At 52.8% G+C, this 26,239-nt stretch overlaps 11 protein-coding genes across 11 annotated transcripts; 3 read left to right on the top strand and 8 right to left on the bottom strand.

The window, feature by feature from the left end:
* Positions 1-309: 309 nt before the first annotated feature.
* Z519_10782 (uncharacterized protein) lies at positions 310-1,895 on the bottom strand (the record flags this gene model as incomplete). The annotated part of the gene is made up of 5 exons (XM_016768498.1): positions 310-1,112; positions 1,165-1,459; positions 1,531-1,578; positions 1,636-1,779; positions 1,827-1,895. 5 exons carry the CDS (start codon positions 1,893-1,895, stop codon positions 310-312), a joined length of 1,359 nt encoding a protein of 452 aa, XP_016615405.1.
* Positions 1,896-2,214: 319 nt separating this feature from the next.
* Z519_10781 (uncharacterized protein) lies at positions 2,215-3,586 on the bottom strand (the record flags this gene model as incomplete). Its single annotated transcript, XM_016768497.1, has 2 exons — positions 2,215-2,696; positions 2,776-3,586. 2 exons carry the CDS (start codon positions 3,584-3,586, stop codon positions 2,215-2,217), a joined length of 1,293 nt encoding a protein of 430 aa, XP_016615404.1.
* A 1,499-nt stretch (positions 3,587-5,085) lies between these two features.
* Z519_10780 (uncharacterized protein) lies at positions 5,086-5,931 on the top strand (the record flags this gene model as incomplete). The annotated part of the gene is made up of 2 exons (XM_016768496.1): positions 5,086-5,108; positions 5,163-5,931. The coding sequence occupies 2 exons, from the start codon at positions 5,086-5,088 to the stop codon at positions 5,929-5,931; spliced, it is 792 nt and encodes a 263-aa protein (XP_016615403.1).
* Positions 5,932-6,272: 341 nt separating this feature from the next.
* On the bottom strand, positions 6,273-8,402 carry Z519_10779 (uncharacterized protein; the record flags this gene model as incomplete). Its single annotated transcript, XM_016768495.1, has 1 exon — positions 6,273-8,402. The coding sequence occupies one exon, from the start codon at positions 8,400-8,402 to the stop codon at positions 6,273-6,275; it is 2,130 nt and encodes a 709-aa protein (XP_016615402.1).
* An 809-nt stretch (positions 8,403-9,211) lies between these two features.
* On the bottom strand, positions 9,212-12,327 carry Z519_10778 (uncharacterized protein; the record flags this gene model as incomplete). Its single annotated transcript, XM_016768494.1, has 5 exons — positions 9,212-11,307; positions 11,359-11,614; positions 11,664-11,839; positions 11,892-11,989; positions 12,041-12,327. The coding sequence occupies 5 exons, from the start codon at positions 12,325-12,327 to the stop codon at positions 9,212-9,214; spliced, it is 2,913 nt and encodes a 970-aa protein (XP_016615401.1).
* A 2,146-nt stretch (positions 12,328-14,473) lies between these two features.
* Z519_10777 (uncharacterized protein) lies at positions 14,474-15,376 on the bottom strand (the record flags this gene model as incomplete). Its single annotated transcript, XM_016768493.1, has 2 exons — positions 14,474-14,652; positions 14,743-15,376. The coding sequence occupies 2 exons, from the start codon at positions 15,374-15,376 to the stop codon at positions 14,474-14,476; spliced, it is 813 nt and encodes a 270-aa protein (XP_016615400.1).
* A 1,027-nt stretch (positions 15,377-16,403) lies between these two features.
* Z519_10776 (uncharacterized protein) lies at positions 16,404-17,222 on the bottom strand (the record flags this gene model as incomplete). Its single annotated transcript, XM_016768492.1, has 1 exon — positions 16,404-17,222. The coding sequence occupies one exon, from the start codon at positions 17,220-17,222 to the stop codon at positions 16,404-16,406; it is 819 nt and encodes a 272-aa protein (XP_016615399.1).
* Positions 17,223-17,810: 588 nt separating this feature from the next.
* On the bottom strand, positions 17,811-18,239 carry Z519_10775 (uncharacterized protein; the record flags this gene model as incomplete). The annotated part of the gene is made up of 1 exon (XM_016768491.1): positions 17,811-18,239. The coding sequence occupies one exon, from the start codon at positions 18,237-18,239 to the stop codon at positions 17,811-17,813; it is 429 nt and encodes a 142-aa protein (XP_016615398.1).
* A 1,850-nt stretch (positions 18,240-20,089) lies between these two features.
* On the top strand, positions 20,090-21,666 carry Z519_10774 (uncharacterized protein; the record flags this gene model as incomplete). The annotated part of the gene is made up of 3 exons (XM_016768490.1): positions 20,090-20,320; positions 20,372-20,792; positions 20,840-21,666. 3 exons carry the CDS (start codon positions 20,090-20,092, stop codon positions 21,664-21,666), a joined length of 1,479 nt encoding a protein of 492 aa, XP_016615397.1.
* Positions 21,667-23,459: 1,793 nt separating this feature from the next.
* On the bottom strand, positions 23,460-24,728 carry Z519_10773 (uncharacterized protein; the record flags this gene model as incomplete). Its single annotated transcript, XM_016768489.1, has 2 exons — positions 23,460-24,208; positions 24,275-24,728. 2 exons carry the CDS (start codon positions 24,726-24,728, stop codon positions 23,460-23,462), a joined length of 1,203 nt encoding a protein of 400 aa, XP_016615396.1.
* A 728-nt stretch (positions 24,729-25,456) lies between these two features.
* Z519_10772 (uncharacterized protein) lies at positions 25,457-25,924 on the top strand (the record flags this gene model as incomplete). The annotated part of the gene is made up of 3 exons (XM_016768488.1): positions 25,457-25,478; positions 25,531-25,773; positions 25,824-25,924. 3 exons carry the CDS (start codon positions 25,457-25,459, stop codon positions 25,922-25,924), a joined length of 366 nt encoding a protein of 121 aa, XP_016615395.1.
* Positions 25,925-26,239: the final 315 nt, after the last annotated feature.

Here is a 26,239-nt window from a genome sequence, read left to right as displayed (position 1 = left end):
AAGCAGCAATGCAGAAGGGGTATCTTATCGCGCAAGTAAAGAAATGTACGACGACCTTCTGTCGGAAGGGATGATCAAGGAAGCCCTTAACTCAAATGAGGTCCAGATAAGCACCAGCGGTGTGCTTTTGCGCCGTCGTTTGGTCAAGTCTAGAGGCTCGTTGGTCGCAATTCAGGGAGTCAGGCACACCGACAATTTCGACGATTTCTCCTCATCTCGATCCAAGAACATATAGGAGGGCATGTGCCGCCGAGGAAGAGTGCGTCTCCAGGACTGAGGAGGACACCAACTTTTTTGTTGCGTGTCCTCCTAGACAGGCAATGACACCCTCTTCCTCTCGTGGGTTGCAGTGTTGTATTCGTAAACTTGGCTAACATCTATGTTATGCATCTCCGGAAGAAATTTGCACGCAGGGATGTGGCATGCCCCATTGCGCGGACACATATGGCCAAGCGGACATTGAGGATCCTGACAGAATGCATTTCGGCAGGCGGATGTTCGAGCTTTATATCGAAAGGTATCGAGCTGGACTTGGTTGAGGACTTGTGAATGATCCCACTCACAATTCGCGCCGTATGGGCAGTGACCTTTCAGGTAGTAATTGTTGCAGAGACGTGAATTGAAGTCATAGAGGTACTGGAGATACTGCTTGTCGATTTTGAGCGGTATATCCAGTCGCTGCCCATATTGGTTCTGGTAAATAATCGGCGAAGGAACAATCGGCGGTGCCGCAGGCTGCTGCGTAGTTAAAGCAAGCTTGGTCGTGGGAGGTGTCAAAGCGGTAGTCACAGGCCGCGGCGATGGGCGATCTCGCACTGCTGACAATGTATCAGGTGCAGGTCTCTTGACACCAGCGGTGACTGATATCGTACCATTCGGAGCGATTTGAATCTTGGTTGACCGAAAGATCGTCTTGAAGGATATTTGTTGGAATCCTTGGGCGACTTTCTTGAAGTCGAATGGGAAGGGTGGGCCCTCAAGGAGCGTGATGCGATCGTTGAGCGTGTTTGGGAGTGCGTACGGACCAAGAAAGCCAGCGTAGCTGCTGTCTGCAGAACCACCGAAGATGATGTGTTGACAATGATAGTTGCGATAGAAGAGCTCGAGGTTTGCTTGGGGAAGTCAAATCAATCTACAGTAGCATTAGCCAGGGATCTGACGCACCTTTCATTTTAGAGTCAGCGGCCTCCTTGTGGCTGCCTGCGTCGACGTAGTCTGAGAGTGGGTGACTTCTGTTGAATCCAACCATGAATTGGTCAAAGATGGCCTCGTCGGCGATGATTTTAGCTGCTTTATAAGTTCTGCTCAGACCATGAGAGTTTGCATAGACGCGAATGATGACCCGGTCATCAGCATGGTATCTGGTATTGGTCTTGTAGTATTCCAAGATTGCGGCTCGAAGGTGTTTGCCTGCCTCTTCTCCACCTTCCGCGCCTCTGGAAACAAATTCATCAAGGAACTAGTAGTGTCAGTCATAACAGGTGGTTCAGGTCTCACATAGTGACGGATATAGCTTTCACTCAACCATACCGGCATACTGTCGCCATCAACCAACACAAGGATGAACCTATCGCACTCCTCCTGGAGAAAATGTCAGCTCTGCAAAAGAAAGGGGGGTGGGATCCTCTTCGCCACCATAGATGTCTTTATTAGAGACTTCTCCGACTCTGCTTGGACCATCTTTTGATAGTAGGTGCGAGCAGTGTCTCGAGCCATCTCAAGCTCATTCCTCGCGGCATCACGTTGCTGTGTAAGTTGTTCGATGTCTGCTAACATCTCCTACCACGAGTTAGTGGCGGCTAAAACCAACGTCACTAGTGAGATACCTCAAGTAACCCGTTTTTGAGAGTATCGCTTCGTATAACTTCCTCCACACGCGCCTTCAAGGACGCCATGATGGAAAGGTGAGCAAAACAAAAGGAATTGTGGAGCGTTGTCGGAAGTGATTATCGAAGGGAGACTGAATCGCTGATGTGACTGCAGCCTCACAGTAAAGTAAATATGCCAAGAAATACAACGGTCTTGGCGAGTTTGCCAAGTCTGTCACCAACTGGAGGTCGAAAATGGATAGTCGAAAACTTACCTGTTCCCGATGCTTGCCCCTGATAGAGGAGTATGAAGCAAGACAATACTGTCCTAGAAGCTAGGTGAAGTTCAAAACAAACGCGAACGTTGCCAAAGGAAGTGACAAGGATCAAACGGGTCGTGCAGCGATTATATCTTCTCTACTCCACACCATTCTGCGATAAATAGAGCCATTGCGATCGTCACTCTCTTGATACTCTCGATGCTCACCCATTCATCAAAGCCATGAATATCCCCGCTGATAGGGCCATAAACCAGCGCGGGAATTTTGTCATACAGACTGTGAACGCGGGCATCAAGGTAGGCGGTCGATGTCTGGTATGTCAATTCCTTGCCAGTCGCCTGCTTGTGTGCCTGGCGTAGCACATTCTCAGCCTCGCTCCCGGGCTCAAGCACATAACCTTCCGAGTAGAACCCGTTCCAGATCACCTTTGGCGGGTTTGCGCTGAGGTACGGGTCATTGCGAGCGAAATCCGCCACCTTCTTCTCGATCTCGTCTGCAGCGGATTTAGCACTGACACCAGGTACGATTGCTATCCGACAATCTATCCGGCACCAGGCAGGGACGGAACTCGCCCAGTCTCCAGCATTCACGATTGCGACGTTCAAGTCTGTTCAAGGATTCAAAGTTAGCCGCTTCTGCAACCACTGCGTCTGAATTGTCCGCACTGGGGCTCAAGGGGGTCATACTTAGAGGGTGCTTCTCGTTTTCGAAATATTGCGCGCCGACATGGCGCTCATTCCAATCAGCTTCCAATTCTCTCAAGGCTCCCACTACTTTCCAGCATGCGTCGACAGCGTTGACTCCCGTTCCCATAGCCCTTACATGGACTGGCCTACCACGAACCTCGATCTGAAACCACAAGACACCCACATTTGCCCGCACAAGTTGTTCCTGCACTGGTTCGGGGATGAGGACAGCATCCGCCTTGTAACCTTTTAAGTGTGTCATCAGTGTGCCGTTGCCAGTTGACTCCTCCTCCACGACGGACTGCAGTATCACCTCGGAGGCTGGCTGGAGTCCACACCGTTTGAGCGCATCAAGAGCCCATAGATTCGCAGCACAGCCGCTTCTCATGTCGCCTGACCCTCTTCCGTAAAGCTTGTCTCCTTCGATGCGGGCACTATATGGGTCGTCATTCCACATATCAACCGGTCCCAGAGGGACGACGTCAATATGCCCGTTCAAGATGAGACTCTTCCCCTCGGCATGTTGCACTTTTGGCTTGTGCGTGCCCACGACAATCGGGGCGCGCGAATGCGTGCTACTGAACCTGCCAGCGCCGACATGCTGTGAGAGAGCTTGCTCGTCCATGTCGAATTTGACCGGGTCATAGCCGCGATCTGCAAACTGCTGAAAGATGAAGTTCTGGACCTCGGTCTCCTGGCCACGCTGGCCCCCGAAGCGGATCAATTTCTGCGTGTAGGCAAGTTGTTGGTCGAAGCCGTCAGAGACGGACTTCTTGATGGCGGCAACGAGGTCATCAGAGAGGGCTGGCATGGTTGATGTTTTTTCTGGTTCAATGTGTTTCCCTTACCTGTGTGACAAGGATGCTGGTGGATTGTATGCAACGGGTTCTGTAGAAGATTTGCAACCGGATATTGGAACATAGGATGATGGTTATGGTTGTCCCGTCCTCTTGTGGAGGCATTGAGGCGTCTCCGCACGGACATCTCCATTTCGACTCCTAGACGATAACGATACAACGAACAACCGGCTGTCTTTGCCTTTTTAGGCTTCTTCTGCTCCAATGAACCAAGTTTGCGCCGGTGGCTTTGGTGGATTTACGGAGACCTCGCCAGACTTGGAGTTTCGGATCCCAATGCCGTGCAGGAGATATCTCATTTCTTTGTTCTTGCAATCGCCTAGATGTCAACCACATGCCTCGAGACCATCACAGGCAGACCGACCACGCTTGCGGTATTTCTCAGCCTCTTCAGCGAGACAGCAATTGAATCCCATTCGGCTCTGCTTGGATATATGTCAGCATTGATGGAAAACTGAATAGGATGATCTGAGAAATTTGTTGGCCTCCTTTTGCGGTTGACCTGTTTCGCTGGAGGTCGTGGTCATGGATGGTCGGCCAGCTCGGTAGGTTCCAGCTGTCTCGTGGTTCGTGCCCCCGATTACCATGGCAATGTGCTCTGATATATTTGGTCGGCTAGAAAGGTATCGAGTGAAGAATGTCCGGGAGCAATTGACAAGGTGTCGCTTCAGGGGCAAGGCTGAGAAATCCCGAAATATCACGGACAACACCATGCACGCTTCATTCCCACAGCAAGAAAATATTGTCGTTAAAAAGATTCACTTCCGAGGGATTTGCTCCTAGCTTCCACCTTTGCAAGACATCCATGCCTATGGGTACGTTAACGACCACATCCCTCCCCTCTCTTGGCAGATTCGATTATGCCTAGGTGCATTGGTCCTCACTTGCGCCGTCAGTCTTGGCCTCCTCCTCGCTGTTGAGTAAACAAACCTCTGCATTGCTTTTCAGTACTGGGGGGCCTCAAAGTCTCGAGAACATGACTGAACAACAGCTCGGCTTGCGACAGCTCCCAGTCTTCGGCACGCCCTCGCCTTTGGTTGACGACTTGGACGCCTTGAAGAGATAGCATTTACGATTACTATTCAACGGATACCGTTTTGGACAATCTGAGAGGAGACTCGATATACCAGCTCGCATGTCAACTGCCACAGCCCCTAGCAGTTCTTTCGAGCTATTGTCAGCCGATCTCGATTCAAAGAACGCCATTTCATACTTTCGTTTCGTTAGAGATGGATATCCTCGGCATCCATGCGCGTTGGAAGCCTCGATTAGGCTGAGCACAGCAAAGAGCACCTCCATCGTTGAGTAATCCGGGTGTTTCATTTCTATCAGAAAGCGAAGTATAGATGTCGTGGTCCACGGACAAGCAGACCCCAGCGGAGCTCACACAACTGAAGCTCCTCCTGCATCTGTTTTGCTTTCTCTTCAAGAAAATATCCTTGGGACCCTGACAATGGCTCAATCGAAACCTGAAAGGTACGCTCTACCTCCTGAAAAGCTAGAGTGAGGCCCCAGTTGACTCTTCTGCAGACCGGACCTGTTGAACGCGGTGCTCGATGCCGCTGGTGGCATGGACCGCTTCGAACAGGTCGAATGGATCGAGGTTGTTGTCGATGTTTCGGGCGCCTTCTGGCCGAAAAAGGGCTACCCGAAGCGTCGCCTGATGACAGGCTACGTGGACACCAAAAAGCCCCGGGTCGTCTTCTACAACTTCGGCGCTCACCTGGACGAGCCACATCTCCGATGGATCTGGACGCCGAAGTACCTGTCTGTTGAGCGAGCCAATGGCACTGTCGTCCTCTCCCGCGGCGACCCGTCCAAGCACTTTGAAGGCCACGTCCTGGCTACCCCGTGGGACGACTTGGATCTCCTGTATTTCTCGGGCTACGCGGTCTGGAACTACATGGTGACACCTTTCTGCTTTGCCTGGCCGGGGATGTCGACGCGGGAACTAGGCGAGCACACCGAAGGCGGCGGCGGCAGCGGGAGCGGCGGGGAGACGTGGCGTGTCCTGGAGGTGACATATCCTGAGGACTTCGCCACGCACTGCCGAGTGCAAAAGTTCTACTACGACCATCAGTACCGGATGAGGCGGCTCGACTACACGGTCGACGTCATCCAGGGATCTGGCACCGTGGCACACTATGTCTACGACGAGAAGACTGTGGACGGCATTGTCTTCCCTACGCTGCGCCGCGCGCTGAACGTCGTCGACGGCCGTCCCACCGGATGGTCGATGGTGCTGATCAACTTCCACAAGATCGCGGTCAAAGGGCCAGAAGTTCGGCCGAACCTTTAGGAAACCTGTGATTTACGTCCTACACTCATTTTGAAGATTGCGAAACACTTGTCTATTATTGCAGACCTCTGGGTCCGCTTTTCTGGCGAGCTCGACCAGAGCGTCACCGGCCTCTCTTCAAGGGACCTGCTCCTGATGAGCATCCTGGAAACTCAGTTGTCCAGAAGGGTAGTTTCAGAGCACTCACTCCACATCAAATCCGAAGGACTTTCGCGGGAATTTTGTAGGCGGTGCCATCGCTCCTTACCGTTGTTGTTGGTGTGGCTCGATAGTATCCAAGACCATAAGGGCATCAGCAAATATACGTGGTCGAGAAACTATGCAGCGTCAAAACTTCCTCGCTACATCTTCTTCCGAGTTAGTACCGCGTCTAGGGTTCCCTGCTGCTGCTTATCTTCCTTCCCGGTCTCTCGCTTCGCGGCCTTCCTCTTCGTCCGAAGACGGCGGCCATCTTGACTCTCATCATTAACGCCGACGTCTTCTCTGATATCATCATCATGTCGTCTATCAGCACCATCGTCGTCTCTTGCCCGTTTATCACCGCTTCCTACCCCACCATTCGCCTCCTCCTTCAACGCACCACCAGCGTCGTTGAAACCAAACAGCCCTTTCCATTCCCCGTTAATGACCCTCTGATCATCACCAAATAGACCCACATCATAAGCCTGCTTCATCCGATCCAGGCAAAACTGCCTCCTCTCATTGAAGTCAAACATGGGCTTCGGATACAGGTTGTACTTCTTCCCCCCGTCTTGTTCCGTCCCGGCGGCGCTTCTTCCATCGCCCTTTACCAAACACCCCCAGCGCTTCTGATCCGCGATCGGTGCTTTATGTGGCTCGTAGATATATTTCTTGTCAAACATGTCCAACTCGGGAATATACCTCTTCACAAACAAGCCGTCGGGGTCCCACTTCTTGGGGAAACTCACGGGAGAATAACACCGGAAGAACTGGCTGAAGAACGCCGTGCACGACAGCCACATCCAGTTCCCGGCGTTGCACGCGACTTCGTGGTCGACGAGCCACTCCTCAAAAACCTCGGCACCGCGCTCCCACGACACGTAACAGCCTCCTCTCGTCAGAAAACACGCCACGGCGTGGCGGCCGAGGTGGTGGATCCAGCCTTCCTGCTTCAGTTGTCGCATCAGGGCGTCGATCCAGGGAAACCCCGTGCGCCCGTATTTCCATCGCTGGAAGTATTCTTCAGCTTGGGCGTCGTCGACGACGTAGGCGCCGTCGGTAACGGGCTTTCCGTCGTCGCCAACAAAGTATCTCGACTGCAAATGCCAGGGGATAAATCTCGCGACGGGGTTGCCCACCGTCTGGCCGAAGGGAACTCCAACCTGCGCGTGGGCTGCGAAATACATGTCGCGAAAGAGGAGTTGTCCCGGGATATTAACAGGTTGATCACTGACGCGTTTCTTCTCCTTGCGTCTCTTCTCCAGCACAGCCTGCACGTCCCACCAGAACTTTCGACACGAGACCGTCCCGAAATGCATGTGTGGACTTAGCAACGTCGTGGCAGGTGGTTCGAATGCAGTCGGGGCTGTTGCAGGCTTCTCGAACGTAGATATGTACTCTTCATCAGCAACGTGGCCTGCGAGGAGTGCCAGGCCGGCTGTTTCACCACCCTTGTGCGGCGTCGTCACCGACGATGGGTCGATGCCCATTTCTTCTAGGGTCGGAATCGAGAAGTCGCGGCCGGGGCCCATCAGCCCCGAGGCATACTGCGTGTCTTTCTCCGCGCCCAGTGTCCTCTGGACGGCATTGTAGTCCATGTCGTCAACAACCGGCCATCCAAGCAGCGACGCTTGATCCCGCCTCTCCCCGTCCCCCGAGAATTCATGCTCTATATCCGATAGATCTATCTCCCGCTCATCTAAGGGATCGGGAAAGCTGGTCGGCCTCTCAAGAGGCTTCGCGGGGACACCTTGGCCGATTTTCGCTACGGCCTTGACCAATTGGGCCATGGTCATTGTTGGCTTGCCGCCGTTCATCTTGACGACTTCCTCGGAATCAAACAATGTCCGCCCACTCACGCTCACCACCTGCACGCCGAGACCCCGCGCGATTTTGGAGACCTCGTCGTCCCTCATCCTCGCATAGGCGTCCGTGTCCTTCTCGAAGACCAGCACGTCGATCTTCCACTTGCGCAGGAGCATCCCGATGGTTTTAGGAGGCCCGGCGCTGCTGCGGACTACGAACAGTTTCTGCTTGTCGTTCAATTCGGTCAGGCTTTGTGACAAATCACCCATGCATTCGACGAGGAAGCGCCATCGGTTCGCTGCCCCGCGCTGGCGGTAGACGTAGTGAGGATCCCACGTCCATAGCGGCATCAGGGCGGAGGGGTTGAGGGACAAGGCATGCGTGAGGGCTGGCGAATCGTGGAGCCGCAGGTCTGTGCGGAACCAGTACAGGACGCGCGGGCCTTGCATTGGATTACGACTTGCCTTCCTGAATGTCGCGGGCATATTGGTGGAGTTCAACAGGACGGATGGAGGTGCTTGGGGGTGTAGCGTGAAAGAATGTCGGCGTATGGAGTATTAATAAATACCCAGGTACACGGTGTCGTGTACTGTAGCAACACCTAAGCGTCCGGTTCCTTGTTGATGATGGCGATCCGGGATCGCTCGATAACAAGGCTGCAAAGACAAGGCTGAATCCCCTTTCCAAAAGTCGGTTCCCTTCGCCACTGAGGCCAGGTCAGGTTAGCCCGAAGCAACGAGCTAGTCAATCAACATGAGAATCCAACGGGATGAAGCAACTGGATGAGTGCGAGCCACCTCCCAAGCTAAGCTGGCCAAGTTATTTAACTACAAGATGGGCGACATGGTATAGAGCACCGTGTGTCGGTATTTGACACTTTCAACATATTGTCCATGACGCCATGACTTTCTTGGATCCCGCCGAGGCACCAGTGGGCCTATCTCGCTATGCATTTGGACCAAATCCAACAAATCGCATGGCGAGCCCAATGAGAAGATAGAAAGGATCAAAACTAGTGGGTTTTTGTCAGTCTCATTTTGCGAATGACCTTTACCGTTTTCTTGGGTTCGTCTGTGTGCAATCTCTGCTTTTATCTCCTTCACCGCCTCACGGTACGAGGCATGCTAGCTGAATACACCTCGAGTCGCTCTCTGCAGCAATCTCATCTACTTGTGTATGTTCATGTTGACGACTATCAAACTCAATACGTCACATCAGGTTTTATTGGCTTTTGCTGAGCAGAGTCATATATCACATTATATCTCCCACCTCCCCACAAACCCGGGTCGTCCGGTCATGCCGTCGTGGCTTGAGGTTGGCCGTCCGAGATTTGCGTAACGGGTGCACCCCATTGAGGCTGGCCGTCCGAAATCTGACTAATGACTTCGGGTTGTCCGTCGGAGATTTGAGAAACCGGCGGGCCTGTGGGATGTCCATATCCTGAGCTCCAGGAGTATGTAGGAGTGCCATAGCTAGAAGATGGGCCAACTGGAAGCGTGAAACTTCCTCCACTGGGACCAGAAGGTGGGGAACCGCCGTTTGCAAGGGTACCCGATAGCGGGAGATTTCTGCTCGAAGCGCCGACATAAATGGTTGGGTTGCTGACCTCTACCCAGTTCTGAATAGTGGTATCCCAGACCGATACATCACGGCGAGTGAGCTCGGCAGTAAACGTCGCTGACTCGCCAGGTGCAATTGTCAGGCGATCAAACCCACGAAGAACTTTTGGTGGTTCTCCTTCCCCGAGCCAAACATATAATTGCACGACCTCATCACCAACAACATTTCCTGTGTTGGTAATTGTTGCGGTCACCGTCGCGACAACTTCATAGAGGAGAGGGTTGCCACCAACCCCCCCTCCAGCAGGCTGGACAGGCTGCGGTGAACCATCGGTGGCACCAGCCGGAACATACTGATCCGTTGGCAGGCCATAATCAGGATCGGCGGACGCGGCTTCGAGGTCGGTCGTGTTGAGGTACGGGTAGATGAACTCGTAGTAACGATAAGGAATGCTGGCATTGGGGAAGAGGTACAGTGACGGATCCGTGGACGAGTTACCCAGAACTGGGGCTGGTCCTGTCAATCCACCGGCGGGAATATATGGTGCTGGGTTTCCGGGAGTGATCACCAAGTTGGAATATTCAAAAGTGGTGTAGCTGAGGCCGAACCCAAACTCATAGATAGGCTCGATGCCAGCCGCATCGAGGTGCCGATAGTCGATGAACACGCCCTCGGAGAAAAGGACTTGTGGGGCATCAAACTGTCCATTGTTGGGTTCATAGAGAACATCCGTGCCATAGTCTTCCCGGTTCCGCGCAATGCTGAAGGGCAGTTTCCCACCGGGATTGACGAGACCATAGAGGATGTCTACCAGAGCATTACCACTTTCCTGACCGGGCAAGCCCGCCCATAGGATAGCCGTGACGTTCGGGTTGTCGTACCATGCAGAAACATTGACAGCGCCCACAGTGTGCATGACTACAATAGTGTTGTTGCTATACTTGGTCACATTGTTGATCAATCGGTCCGCACCTTCCCAGAGGGACAAATTGTTGCGATCGCCGGTATTGCCGTCAATGGTTATGAATCCTTCACCAGATTGGGCGTTCGCAAAAACAATGGCAACATCTGATTGCGTCACTAGGGTCTGCATCTGAGAGTCTGCGTAGTTGTCGCAAATAGTCGACACCTCCGAATCCGTATTCGTAAGAATATACTGCTGGATAGCTTGTTCTGGTGTCACCAAATATGGGAATTCGCAAGTACCGCTGCCGTAACCCATAGCCAATGTTCCATTGTTGCATTGCCGATTTGGACACCCATTGGGCCCCCAAGGGTTGCTACAAGCATCATAGCCAACGACCGCGACTTGTCTCTCTTGGCCCGTGAGTGGAAGGCCACCGTTGTTCTTCAAAAGGACAGTTGAGGCCTGACCAACTTGTCTGATGATATTGCGATGCTCGTCCTGGACATTCAGGTGTTCGTTGACGATGACCAAAGGGGAATTAGGATCTGCGGCAGAAGCGTGTCCGTACGTATTCTGGCTCCATGCGTAGAAGTTGGTCGGAACTCTGGCAGTGTCACGACCAACGTAGTAGTACCCCGCCATGATTCTCGTGGCCATGTCATCCAGTCGCCATTCAGGAATGGTGCCATTAATTACAGCAATAGTGAGATTGGTGCCCCAGTAGGTATATCCGGTGTTGAACAGTGTGTCACCAGGCATAGACATGTCGAGTCCAGCCAAGGCTGTACCAACTCCAGAGTGTTGAGCTTGCCAGTCTGACATGACGAAGCCTTGGAATCCGAGCTCGCCCTTGAGAAGATGATTCATTGTGTAAGAGTTGGCACAGGCGTAAGAGTTGTTCACCTGCTGATAAGAGCACATGACTTGGAAAAAGTTAGCCTACATTCTTGGTTGCCCCTTTTTCGTGCGCCTACCTGAAGCTGTACCCGCTCGAACGGCATCGGCGAAAGGCCAAAGGTAGAGTTCGTGGATGGTCTTGTCATCAATATTGGAGCTGAGGGTGGCGGTGATGTTGTATCCGTAGCCAATAGATTCCCCGACCTGGCGGAAGTGTTCCTGTTCATTTCCAATGAAGTGCTTTGTACATGCCATAACCCCTTGGCTTTGGATGCCTTGGATAGTGGGAGCGATCAAAGCTCCGGTGAGATACGGATCGGGACTAAAACCCTCCTACCGCTGGTCAACTTGCCGGCTCTGGTCTGCTAAGAGACTTTCTTACCCAGTTTCGGCCACCTTCAGGAGCACGGCCGAGTGGGCCACAGACGGGACCGAGTTGCACATCGACACCTTTGCCTCTGTTCTCAGCTCCCATGGCTTCCCCTCGAGCTCTCGCAAGGTCACGGCTCCACGTAGCAGCCACATTCAGGCCAGCGGGGAAAGCAGAGACATAATCGGCTGTTCTTCTATCAATAACCATAATCATACGAGCGTCCTTATTCTAACGTACCGAAACGAATGCCCAGTGGGCCATCCTGCAAGCAAAGGGGCTCGAAGCCCAGACGAGGAATGGAGCCAGAATTTCCCACACATCGATCAGATTCCCAGCTTGACCCAGAATCAGTCGCAGGATCCGACATCACGTTCGCAGAAACTCACCCAACACCGGTTGTGAGGTTGACTTTCTCCATTAAAGTCAAGCCGCTGACGAAGGCGCGAGCCTTTTCGTACGCGGCAGCCCAATCTCCCGTACCAGCACCCCATGGGGATGGATATTTTGGAGGCGACGTCCAAATGGGTCCAGTGTAGTCATTATTGTATGGTTGAGCAGCTTGCCGCTTGAAGACGGCATCTGCAGATTCAACAGGCTTTAAGACAGCTTGTGAGTAGTCTGATAGTTGTACAGAAGCATTAACAAAGAGGAGAGCAGAAATGAGTTGGAGCATCATGGCATAATTTTGGATTTTGGGGAGCGGGGGTTTTTTTTTTTGTTTTTCCCTTTTGACAGACCCCGAGGTCCAGGGGCCGTGAATCTGACAATTTGACAAGGAAATAGAGCCCATTTGTCCGGGAATGGTTGGGCTTAATGAGGGCATATAAGGGGCGCGGAAAGCATCGTGCACTTACGCTGGCTTGAATCTGATGCAGATAAGGCAACGCTACCAGTGCCGCCACAACCGTCTCCGTAAGCCACATCTTGCCAGGGCACCAGGGGTTTATTAGGCTGATTCTCGGAAGCTCGTGTTGACGACAACCAGTCGGAACTCTGTAGGCGGTCCTGTTGGGCTCAGCCAAGGGGACGATACGAACTGATGGTCCGGGACCGGGCAGTCGTAGATCGATAGAGCAGAGGGCCGAAATGGTCGAGTAGGGAGCACACCGCGGGAGAAGAGACGAGTTGCGGGTGACAGGAAGAAAGAGTGAATAATGAGTGGACAATCGAAGAAGTTCGGTGGTATTTGAATATTGAGCGCCCAGGTTCTAGATGGTATGGGTTATGTCAGTGTAGATGTCATTCTAGAGTGTCTTGTTTTCTTGTTCCCTCCTCTTGCGCCGGGAGTCACACAGCTCCATGGGGACCCTGGTGGTGGTGGGTGTCGGCGAGCTGAGGAAGCAAGGAGCTGACGGGGCTGGAGGGAGCTCATGAATGAGGAAGGAGCAAAGGAAAGAGCATGGACCGGGCCTGGGATGCCCGTGGCATAGCATGCGGTGGCCTTGTCTGGTAGCGGGTGGGAAGGGCCTTGTGATGGAGAAGCTGCACAAACAAGTGGCGATCCTGGACGCGATCCTGCAGGCGATCCATACTGTGACTTTGAGGGATGTATTGCCGGTGCCTGAAGCGGCATGTGGATGAGGGCGATGTTGCATTCCCCATGTCACGACAAGGGCGAAGCAAGGAAAGAGAGTGGTTGAAGACAGTCGGCGGATGGACCACGGGCGTCTCAATAGGTCATGTCGGTGACGCTGGACCCCGCAGTAGAGAGTGATTGAGCTCTGAGCCTTTGCTTCAACCGTCTGGGTAGCTTGGTGAATGGGACTGGGACTGGGACTCCGTAATCCGAATTGAAAATTTCAATGCATCAGATGGACACCGGGCCATGATGGCGTTGCAGATCCTCGCATCCTCCGCTCTTTTTGAAAGGTGAGCAGCACCGGAGATGAGATGTGGCTGCGATGGGCTTCAAGCTCCCCGCAAATCATGGCTCCATTGTATCCGCTTAATGGCCGATGTTTATCCTATTTGCTCTGGTTGTCCTTTCTGGGGAAGCCATTCCATCCGGACTTACGCATCGCTGGAATGTGTGCGGCCTAGGCTGCCAATTGTAACCCTCTGTCGAATCACATTATTCTGTAATCTGCCACTCCCTGCAATGCGGCCCTGTCGGTGCGCCGCCGGGCGTCACCTCTTGTCCCCTTGCTACCTTACATACAAGTAGGTATGTATTCATCGGCTCCAGATGCTGTTGTTTTCTCACGACATATCTAGGCACCCACTCCCGGTACTCCCTCTCCACAACACAGTGCTCGCTTCGGCAGGACAATGCATCCCTACGAGACGTCTTCCCGGCCCATTCATCCAGTGCATCTTGTACAAGGGCCGAGTGGCAATGCTGCCGTCTCCTGCAAATAGCGCAAACCCCGGTGTAACTCCCCAGGGAATCTTGTGAGCCCAAGACTCCAGGTTCCTAGGCTCCCTTCCGACCTGGTGGCTGCCGCTGCCGGGTTCCTCGTTGATATTCCCGGACAAGAACCCGCAAGCCCATTCATCCACGGTTGTAACCCAAGCATGTTGCACAAACACATCTCCGGTCATTGGGATGTCTTCCCAGCATGACAGGAAACGGCTGCCATCAGGCTAATAGAGAGGCCCAATTCCGGCACTCCGCACCTTCTTGGCTTTTCTGGCATCTCTTGGTCATCCCCCGCCCCTCAGCAGCAGCAGGACCCTACCTATACTCTCTCGGCCACAGCTTCAGAGACCTCGTGGCTTCGGCAATCGAGAGGACCGAGCAAAGCATGAAAACGTCGGAAGTAGTCTCCATCATCAGATACCACCCTCTCTCTATTGACCGCCCCTCCACTAGCCTCCTGTCACTCTTCCTTTTTTGCTCGAGTGCCCTCCATCCCAGCCACCATCTCCTTTCCGAGCACATATATCATGTAGGCCGGGAAAATCAGCCAGAGACCGTTGGGGATGATCCACAAGAAAACAAGGTTATACATAGAGTTGTGGCCAATGTTGGCAAAATTCGAGAAATATTCGTTGAGCCCTGTTTGGTCCAGATGTCAGCATCAATGTCTCCGCTCACATAAGGTCATCTCAAATTGAGCCATGAGAAGAGCTAATAGGTGTCACGTACAGTACAGGATTGTCTTGCTGAGAGTCATCACAGCGGCAGAGAACAGGACGAGGACAGCCGTAGCCACACCGGGCCCACTGACTGACTTGTCCATCTCACCCAGAAAAAATCCCCATAGGGTACGACAATTCAGGAGGCCTTCTGCACCGTTGCTCAATACTGTGCTCAGGTAGTAGACGTACATGACTGTCTCAATGACGTTCAATGAAGCCTGTGCCGCTGTGAAGCCCACATGGCCGTCCCACGCCGGCCAGCCATATACATAATCCACCGTACCATACAGAGCATAAAGCGACCAAACGGGAGTGTGGAATTTTCCCCCAGGCATCGAGTGTGGGCGAAGTGCGATATACCCCGTATCCCATATGACCAGGGGAAGGGAGACGAACAGCCAGATCAACAGCAGGGGTGGTACCGTATGCGAGTAAAGGTGGGTCGATGAGGTTGACAACTTTGCATTGAAGGATCGAATTGATCGGCGCTTTCGAGAAGCCGAAGACGAAACGGTGACTGAGTCATCCGAATGGAGAGGCGAGGGAGATTTGGAGGGTGAGTCAGAGGCATTGGATCGGGTTGCTGCACTGGGTGTTGCTGGCTCGGGGAAGGGTCTGGGGTGATGTCTCGTGGACACCATGTCGCCTCGAAGCTGCCAGCGCAATCGTGACCGCGGGTGTAAGCCAAAAACTTGGAGACGATGTCGGGGTATATGCTCTGCCCTTCTTTGTTGCCAGAATTTTTATCTTGCTCTTGCTCTCGCTCTTGCTCTTGCTCTTGCTCTTGCGTCCCAGAGAGAAGTCCGCTATTCGAGTGTAGCAAACGTCTTCAGCAGCGATCTCTTTACCGGTCGTATTTCGCAAGGGCGTTCGTTCTAGCAAGGATTCGGCAATTGATATATGTTGTTCTTGGAAACGCCAGCAGGTATTGCTGTCAGTCCAGCAAAACAACGGCAGGATTGACGGAGTGGTTAGATGGTGGCGGTAGAACGTCGCTTGAGGTCTTGTTGACGGATCGTGGAGTGAAATGGAATCCAGGTTCTGAATCGCGCTGCAGATTCCAGTAGAAGGGGGGAATGGAAAAAAGAAATTGATCGCTGGGACGTAAAGGTAGAGAGTCTTGTTGCGGGTGTTTCAAGACCTCGTAGTCGGTAAACAGACTTGTGAAACAGAGGGGGAGGAGTGGTGCCAGCGAGGTTGGGCCGGTGGGCTTTACCCCAGTGTCGTGTCAGTGTGGCGTACCGCGGCTCTCACTCTATCCGGTGCGGTGCGCACTTCATCGCCCACTTCCCGAGCTGGCAGAGGCGCACATCGTTCTTTTGAGAACTTTGTGGGTGCAGACAATTCCAAATACCGCAGCTAGCAGGCCTGGTCGGTATATGTACCGAGCAGATCCTGCAGGTTCCTATTTACTGGTTCTGTATTATCTTCAAAGGTCCTAAATTTTGGCCCGCGTCCCTTAATGATGCGCTCAAAACAAATGGCGTCATCAAAAGCGGACAAAGCGTGATGGTACCTGCATGGCCTAGCTGGTGCCTTGCATCCCAATCATGTCGTTCCTGTTTATTTGCAAATTTCAGCGAGCATATGTCAATTCATCCATCCATTGATTTCGGCCGCCGGAGTATTCTTGACCTGCCTCTGGCTATCACCAGACCCACATATCACTTATGACTGCCACAGTCTCAGCAAGTTGTCATTGAGACCATCTTCCCACGGTCCAGGCTGCTGATCGTTTCCAAGCTCCAAGAACTTGGTCAACGCCATCTGTGCCTCTGAAGTCTGGGCAAGGGCTGTGATTCTGCCAAGGTCTCTGTTGGGCGCATCCTCCGACGGCGCTTGCTCGTTCACAGAGTCCTTTGTGGCTGCCAGTGCAGCGGCCGGGAAGGAAGCAATGCGACCTGCAAGCTTATCGACGTAGGTTGTCATCTCTTCAACGGAAGGAAATGATTTGTTCACCCAACCGATGCGCTCGGCTGTCTCTGCATCTACCGTGTTTGCAGACAGGAGGTATTCCAGCGCCCTTCCACGCCCAATGAGTTTTGTGAGATATTGGCTGCCTCCGCCAGCGTGAAGCATGCCTAGTCCTATTTCGAGACTACCAAGCTTGGTCCCAGGAGCGGCAAAACGCATGTCCATTTGCAGCAATATTTCATTTCCGGCACCCAAAGACTGTCCAGATATTTCCGCAATAAATACCACACCCATACTCGACATCATGCGAGCACTTTCGACGAACTTCCCAGTAACTTCTTCCGGATCAAGGGGCGGCGGTAAAGGTGACGATCCGCTAAGGATATGGAGATCGTAATGGGAGAAGAAGAATTTCGGATTGGCCGAAGAGAAAATTACAACCTTTGGCGGGTTCGGGTCTTTCTTGAGGCCAGTCAAGAACGCTTGCAAATCGGAGAAGACTTTGTGATCCAGAATATTGATGGGAGGATTGTCGAAGACGGCTCGAACCACCGGCCTTCCGTAGCCCGCCATATCTGCGATCGGAATGGTGCAGCAGTTGAACCCTATCTCTCTGCCAGCCCCGGCAAATTGAGTAGCTGTCCAGTGAACGGCGTCGACACGTTTATCTCTTCATTTTCTCGGTGGCTATTCACATATTGCTCCCGTTCTCGTAGGCTTTGCCATAGTTGCTTTGAAATAAGGGGCTGACATGTCACGACAAATAAACTGGACGATCGCAAGTATGGGATGTTTTCAATTGCCCGTTTTGGAGATTGGTCGCATTAGTAACAAACCATCCTGGTCCCTTCTTCCAGCTTCCGCTCGCAGGGAATGATATCTGTGGACATAACGCAGATAATGTTGCATGGACCGACGTCTGCCTCTCGCTTGATATGAAGAGGATATAAAGTTCTCCTCCGTGTTTTGGTCCGCGTTTCGGCCTGTGGCGGTATGCGTATCAGAAAAAACAGGCCATTTAACACTTCATCGCACAAACATCTCCTGACTTTTTGGACCTTCGGGAGACCGGCCTTTATTCGTAATCATCGAGAGCCTTCCCTCAGGCAAATGGCCAATGAGAGTCTTCGTGACCATGAGGAGTGTGGCATCTAAATGATGCTAATGTCCAAAATCTCCAGAGACTTGCTGTGTGGACGGATCTCCTTCGTCGGCTTTGTCTGGAGTAGTTAGCAGTCCAGTCTCTGTCTCGAAGAGTTTCGCGATTACGTCTGGACGTATAATGTCCTTTCGAAACTGTTCTTGCTGGAGCAATTCGAGGCTCCGTAGTGTTGCTCCAGGATGAGTGAGATATTTGGCGTATTCAGGGGTGCGCCAATAGTTGTAAAGATACTTGAGGTACCTTGCGAATCGAGCCGCGTCCGAGTCGTCCAATTCAGTCACACTTGGTGATGTCGTCGGCTTGTTCAGTAGATGAGGGAAATTTAAGGCCAGGTATTGAAGGTAGAGGGGATTCGACAAGCATAGCACGAATTCGAGTTCGAGAGTGAAACGGTGAGACAGCGGGGTTGGAGGAATTCCTGCGTCCATAGCGATGAACCTTCTCCTTCAGTCGAAATCCAAGCGTATTATCGAAAACAAAAATTCCTTGTGCATCAGCAAGGCTAGCCAGTGGTGATTGCTGGGTATGATCCAGACAGCAGAATCCTTAAAATTTGCTGGCCATCATTGTCTTGGTAATTCTTCTATCGATAGCCCACGCGCTTAGATCTTATTAATTGTGAGGGCGCGCAATTACAGGCAGAGCCGATGCAAAAGTTGAAACAGACCGGGTCTGAAAGTGGGCCACTCTGTCACCTGTGACCTGCTTGAACAGTAGCTCGGCGTAGGGTTATAGCGGGAAGATCGAGACCAGAGGTGTGTTAAAACAACCAGTATGAGTATTTCAGCCCTGGCTTTGATGGCCCGAACGTTCGTTCTCTTGAAAGAACGGGGGTTTGTTGTTTTTTTTGTGTTGGAGGTGGACCAAGGCAAAAATGGTTCGCGGCGGTGTTGAGGAAGGTATGCGTGTCAGATTTGAGTTCGAACAGGGGTTCAACGCTGGTGATCTGTGCCGTGCAACCAGTGCCGTTCAGTGACAGGATGTGAGGGCAAGTCGAGGGTGGGTTGAGGCCAGTACAAAGCTGGCTTGCTGGTAGCTCAATAGCGGACCTGGAGATGGAGGGCTGATCAAGGACTAGTGAGGCTTTGGGACAGGGTTCAAAGGAGGACGAAGATGCTGGACTGGTCGAAGACCCTCTCACAATTCACCCAGTCAGCTTAGGCTCTGGGTACCGCGTACACCAGAGCGCAGACACCACCGACAAGGCGTGATCTCATTGTTGACCCAACAAATGGGCGACGACCGTTGTTGACCAAGGGGGCCGTGAAGATCCCAACAGCTAGTGAAGGTAAAGAATCCAGGCGCAGTCAGTCGGACGGAGAAAACTTGCCATACATACATCAACAAGAATGCCATGGACAGATCTTGATCAGTAACTCGTAACTCTGAATTCTGAAGTGTCTGTTTCATTGTAGCGTGGTGTGGCGTCAGTCGCTCCTCTCTTGGTCTACCGGCTCGCCGCCTCCCCCAACTTTTGGGGAGGGTCGATAGTGCAGTGTTGCCCAGTGCTGGCGTGGCGAGTGGATATTTTGGCCAGTTTAGCGGTAGTTTTGGCTAAAGTGACGAGCTGGCTGCGCCCCAAGCCCACGGAGGCCCCCTACCAACACTCCCAAACTCCTTGCACCACCCCTCCTTCTGTATCCTGCCGGGTTCGGACCCTAAACCGCCTCGAGGCCCTTCTCAGAATTCTTCCCGACAACACACACCTTTGCTACTTAACTACTAAGCCAACTTACCATCCTAGTGTCTCGCATCTCCAGAACTGCACAAAATCACTGCCAACATATCCTATTTCCAGTATCGTCTCGAACACGCAGCTTTACCCTTACTGCGCCCCTTGGCCACTCGACACACGGTTCTCGGGTTCTGCATTCAAGTCGGTAATTGTCTCTCCTGAAACGGTGAAGAGTCGCCCAGACGCCCGCCATCCAGACCACATTAACTATCTTTGGAATCCGTCTCCTTCCAAGAAGCCAGAGCACTCACTACCTTCGACCCTACATCCTCGTCCTCAGTCAATTGTGGTCGTTTGTGTCTTGAAGACACTGACAGACCGCCATATGCTCATCTGCGCAGTCGGCATCTGACAACGGAACGAATCTCGAGACAATGGCTCAAGCTGCACCTTTGGCTGGTATGTCAAGATCACGCGGCGCTCCCTGACTGTGCTTTTTGTTTTCTTTGCCTTTGTTCTCTACTCGTATGTTGCTATTTATTGTTGCTCACCTGGCAACTGCGCCAACTCTACCCCATTTCAATTGCCGTTGGTGTCAGCGACATGACTGATCCCCGTTCCACAGATCGCGGCCCGACCTCTCTCGCGTCCAAGAATCCCTTCCGCAATCTTGTCTCAGAGAAGACCTCCACCAGACCTATCTCGACAAATCCCTTTCTCGACTCCAATGAGATCTCGTCTCCGGACACCCCCAACAATGCCACCACACCTACAACTGGCACAGGAATGGGGGTAAAGCGCCCTGACATGGCCGACAAGACTGCCGACATATTTGTATGTTGATCTGTTTTTTTTTGCCGATTGCCCTTCCTGACAAGAGAGTAGGCAAGCCTCGATATAAGCGAACCTGCAAAGCCACCGCAGCCTCGTGTAAACGGCGCCGCCAGACGGGAAAATATCGCACCTCGACCGTATCCCCCTCGCGGACCTCCGCCGCGCCATAGGCCCAGCAATTCAGAAGAAGAACGTCGCCGACAGCAAGGGAAACCTCTTGGAGCTGCACATGAGCTTGACATTTTTGCAGATCCGCCAGAGCCGAACCGTCCGCGCGAACGACGTCCGCCGCCACGGCGCAACTCCGAATCCTCCATCAGAGAGAAACCCAGAGATCTAGATCCCGAGGCAGAAAAAAGGAGACGAGAAAGGAAGTTACGGGAGGGGAAAAGCTCACATAGATCAAAGAAGCCAAACGCAAGATTGGATATCATCGATAAATTGGATGTCACGAGCATTTACGGCACCGGCTGTAAGTTAGCAACCCTGTTTTGACTATCTCGATTCTGACTGCTGCAGTATTCCACCACGATGGTCCATTCGACGCCTGCAATCCCCATCGCAACCGCAAAGGCTCCAAGCAGGCTCCCATGCAAGCTTTTCCCAAAGACTCGTTGAACATGCAACTTGGTGGCTCCGGTCCCGTCCATAAACAACTCAATCTGGATCAATATCACGGTACCGGACGAGAAGCAAATCTCGACTATAATGACGCAGCAGTCTACGACGACGACGGGGATTATTTTCGAAGACCACAACCGGAGAGAAGCGCCAGCTTCAACCCTACCGCCAGAACCGAACCTTTGCATGGCAGCGAGACAGCGGGTCTTGGAACAAGCACATTCTTGGAAGGTGCGCCTGCAAGTCGTGCCGCGATCCAACGCCGCGACAGCGAGCAAGAAGCAGCAGAACAGGCAAATGCTGCTGGGCTATCGCGCAAGAAGAGTCTGGCACAGAGAATCAAAGCTGTGCGCCCAAAAATCGCCGAGGGTGGCCGCATGACTTCGCCTGAGCCAACAGCAACCCCGACCAGCCCAATGGGGACGAGCAAATCAGAGCAGAATGGGTCAAACCCGTTCTTCAAGGACCACGACAAGGAATTCGAGAAGAAAGGCGCCCAGATCGCCTTCGGAGAAGAACAAGCAAAGAATACTGGTCGCGCCCGAGCACCGTCAAGCCCGAAACGAGCTGGACTAGGTCTCGAAAGGCGACTGACTTCGGAGGGTACGGGCCCACCGCCTGATGATGTTAAGTCCGGCGCTGCTGGTTTCCTCAGTCGAGTCAAGAGCATTAAAGGAGGACGAAGCAGGACGCGCGAGAGGAGGAATACCGAGGCCTCAACTTGATCTGACTATCTCCTTTCCAACTTTCCTATGCGTATGGGGATTGCATGGTAAACGTTGGGATTTGTTTTTGGAAAGCCGTCTGCATCGCTGGGGCGTGGTAGATCGCGAGAAACGGAGTCACATGATGCAAGATTTCGGGGCCCGGCAGGCTCAGGGGCCTATTTATGGAGTATTCCAATGTGTTGGAGATCTTGCATGACAATCAAACATGATGATATGACCAATGGAGATAGGGCGCACGCCAGGGAAGGATTGATGCCCACCGCACCGAGCCAGCAACCTCTAGACTTGCGGGAAAAGTTACCAGGAAGACGGCCAATTTGGCTCGTCGAATGCGGATGCCAGTGATAACGACGGACCGGGAGCAAATCTGAGCGCATTGAACGCGGAACTGCGCCTGTCATGCCCTTCTGGTGTCGATCCCCAAGATGGACTCCTAGTTGTGTACCGTAGATGGGGAAGAACGAGGTCATTGAATCTCGAGGCTCTGGAAGTGGAGGCCCTTGAACCTAACGCCTGAGCAAACGGAGGGGCAGAAGGAGAAGAATAACAGGGGATTGAAAGACCAAACCAATTCATTATTGTCAGTGATAGGATACGCTCGCCCATCCTAGAACTAGTGGGACTTACTCTTATTTGCGTTGTCTGTATGCACCTTTGTATCAGGTTCCTAGGGTAATATGATTCCATACAATCAATCAAGAGACTGAATCTGCCTGTCGACCTGCCTGCCCGATCGATTCATCTATCGATTCATAGATTGGTTAAGTGATTAATTGAGTGGATAGATCCATCCATTTCCATTTCCATCAAGATGAGGGCCGTAATACTGCAGGGCCATGTCAAGGTGTGAGAGAGCAAGGGCACGTCTGTAAATATTCATTGAAGTGTATACGAGTCCTTGGTCCGTGGGTGCAAGTACACGCGCATGAATGCGAACACTCCGTCTGTGCGCTGAAGTCTCAGACATCGTACACTCACTCACTCTCAATGAGTCAAGCATACCATGTCCCATGCCCTATGCCCGAGTCCGTGTCCGTGCCTCTTATCCACTCACATCCACACGCATATGTACGCCGTCTGCGTACCCGTGTCGGTGATGCTTTCATCGCCATATCCCTCTCCACACCGGACTCCGATGCATGCCCGAATCCATTCCCGTACCATCTCCATTATCGCCATGCTTGGTTATGTCCGGCAACGTGCGTATGTACGCATTTTTACGGAGAGCAAGTATAGAGTACGTTAAGGTGTCCTGGATACACAAGGCTCGAAGGGTATGGCGTGGCGTAGCGTCTTCCAAGCTTTGCGCTCCAATAAACCCCCAGGTCTCAAAGACCGGGTTTCGAAATGATTGATTGGGTATTAAATATGAGAGAAAAAGAAAGATCGAAAGAAGGAAGGAGGGCGAGAAAGGGAGTAACAAAGAAAAGAATGGGAGACAGAACGTAAGAAAGTATGAAGGAAACAATCAAAAGACCTGAGCCGGAATGAACCTCTAAAGCCTCTGTTTCTGCCTCGTCGTAAAGGAAAATGGGAAAAGGATAGGTCTAGCTACCACATGGGAGTGGGAACCAAGTTCAAACGGATGAAAAGAAGACACGAATAAACAAAGAGAGAAAAGAAGGACATTTCCAGTGCCTACCTAGGTATTTACATTTCCCCTACGTAGAGTATTCCGCTCAAATCCCATGTCCCCATCCATGTACCGAATTAATACCATACAAGTCATTAACGCCTCAAGGGGCACCCACACCCACTAGCCGGGGAAGGAACAAGCCAACTGGTAGAAATCAATCACTTGGCCCTCCGACCCAGTCCAAGACCGCCCCTGTAACCACACATCCCAAAGCCCACACGCCAGCATAGCCCAGGGCCCCTTCGGCTTCTACTCCCTCTACAGTGCCCCAAAGCGTTAGCACGGTCTCCGCAAACATCAACCCGGTCAACAACGCCGTGCGACCGATCAGTTCTTTCTGGCGTGCCGAGTACCATCCCCACGCGTTGTGGTAAACATGTCCCCAGAAAGTTGCTGTGGCGGGATCAAACGCTGGGCCCTTGATCGCAACCGTGGTTGCAGAGGCAGGAACCCCCGCGACCGCTGTTGACGGAGCAAAGAGGAATTCCATGCAGGCCCAGCCCGCTGGGATCAGGGTGAGCAGGAGGGTAGGGAGACCGGCGGGACCCAGGTGTGCGGGTTCTAGCGTCCTCAGACCCGTGAAGTATACAATGAGCCAGGTTGGCAGGAAAGTTGCGAAACTGGCTTCAAGGAGGACAGCGAAGATGGCTGCTGCGAGGAGAGATGTCGCAATGGTGGTGTATGGGTCGGTCAGAATGGGACGGTTTCGGAGACTGGATTTCGGCGCGCTGTCGGGGTGGTGAGAGGGCGACAAGGGACGGAGGAAATAATATGGCAGAGAGTTGGCGATCATCGAGGAGAGAGTCGTCGACGTCAGTGTGATGGGAGATATCTGGTAAAAGAGGCCCAGCAGGAGGGCAGGCGGGGTGTCGAGAAGCAGGGAAAGGGAGGCAACGTCGTATGCTATAGATTGACACGGTTAGTTCTCCCCGAGCTTTGAGAGACGAGGCCGCAACTGCAATGACATACCATCATAATCGCCAACCCAGAATATGCCCAACTTGGTCAATTTCCACCCTAGCAATCCCAGCACCTCAGTCCACATATCCGGCCGCCTCGAAACTCCTCCAAGGTCACCCACGCCGACCATTGACGCCCCAGTCTGCAACCCTGCCTCCAAGAGCGTGCTCAACACTACAGTGGCTGCCAACTTCAGGGGTTCAAATCCTTTAGCCTCCGCGACCGTGGACTTTGTGGTGCTCGGAAGTTCCATCCGCGACGGCGGCCTTGGGATGACCACGACTGGAGAACCGGCAGGCGACAAGGTTGAGCGCGAAGGACGGCGTGGGCGCGTCACCTTGATGGTGTCAGAAGGGGCGGCTTTCGAGCCTGGAGTTGCTGCGATACCGTTTGCGACATCGGCTGCGCTGCTGCTGGAAGCGACGCTCGAGGATTTGGTATGGCGGCTTCGTGGAGGAGCCATGATTGTGGTGGATGTGCTGGGCCCGGCGCGAGCAGAGAGGTTCGGCTCGTGCTCTGGATGCACAAGGGTGGTAGCGAGTTCGAGGAAGTCGTCGAGCATCAAGATATTGTCGTCACGGCCACAGCGACAGTACAAGATTAAGAACAGACTTGTTGTCGAGAGGGGGAAGGGGGGAAGGGGGGTTGGTGAGCCGAATTGTAGGAAAAGTCAGTGGCTGGTGGAGGAGGGAGGAGGAAGAAGAATGTAGTGGTGGTGGTGACTTTGTGACAACAAAACAACCTCTTTCGCGATCGTGACGTGATTGGTTCGAGTGCACCAGGTCACCAACACACATGCACCAGCGACTTTGTTCAACTCCAAAGCAATCAGGCTACTCAAAGAACAAAATAAAACCCGGTTATCAACTATACCGTCTCACACAAGAGCTCGAGATTTCGATCAGCAGTCGGGCTCGACTTGTCCAGGTGCCCCAAAGGTAAGCAAACAATACACTTGTCCTCGAATAGGAGCAGCCGTGTTCGGTCTCGGAAACAAAGCGACCTGGCGTTACAATCGACAATGGCCTACCAAGAGACCTTGGAATGCCAAAGGACTGTGGTCCACCAAAACTGAGATTGCGTCAAAGGCCAGGCACAACACCATTGTACTTTAAATATTGTTTCCAAGAACGCCGTCATCTTCTGCTTCCTCCATCTTTCCCTACCAGTTCGAATAGCGCAGACACAAACATGGCAGATGAGGAATCCCCTGGTAAGCACCATCGCCATACCCAGATTGAGCCCTCCCTAACCAGACCCAACAGTTCCGGTGACTTCCCAGCTCCTTCGGGACCAAAAACCAGATTTCGTCAGCGTCCTCAGTCATATCGCACCCTTTGAACATGGTTTGCGCAGAGCCGGTGTTCTCAACAAGTACGACTACGCCCGACTCCGGATGACCTGCAAGACCACCGCCGAGTTGTTGAAGCCATATCCTTACAACCCGCGCAGACAAGACACCAAAGATCCTTATTTCGCGGGGCTGCGGGTCATCACTTGCGATCAATGTCATATGATGACTTCTGATAGGTTGCTTGTTAAACTGTGCTATGGTCAGGGTTCTCCGAACACAGGCGGTACCTCTGCCTGTGGGAAGTTCATTTGCATCTCCTGCGTCTTCTTAGCCCGCCTGAAGTCGAACCGGTCGAGGATATCTGATGAAGTCCATTACTGCTGTCCCTGCAGTGAGCGTTTCCACCGAGGCCGCACAGAATCCCAGGCTCCGAGGCGATGTGAATGTGGCTGGAGAGAAAGCGAGGACGTCCGCGACCAACCGTCTTCTGAGTGGCTGTGCTTTGGCTGCAGATCCAAGCGGAATGAAATGCTCCCCATTACTGCCCGCCACAACTTGCTGACTTTGGAAGTCCAACAGCCGCGTTTCCCTCTCGACCGCGGCCAACCCCCGTCCGCTGGAAACTTGAAAAGATGGATCGCCCTATATTCCAACAACAGGAATAACTGCCCAGGTTGTGG

Source organism: Cladophialophora bantiana, assembly GCF_000835475.1.
Source record: "Cladophialophora bantiana CBS 173.52 unplaced genomic scaffold supercont1.19, whole genome shotgun sequence".
NCBI classification, from domain to species: domain Eukaryota; kingdom Fungi; phylum Ascomycota; class Eurotiomycetes; order Chaetothyriales; family Herpotrichiellaceae; genus Cladophialophora; species Cladophialophora bantiana.
This window is presented reverse-complemented; position numbering and strand designations above follow the sequence as displayed.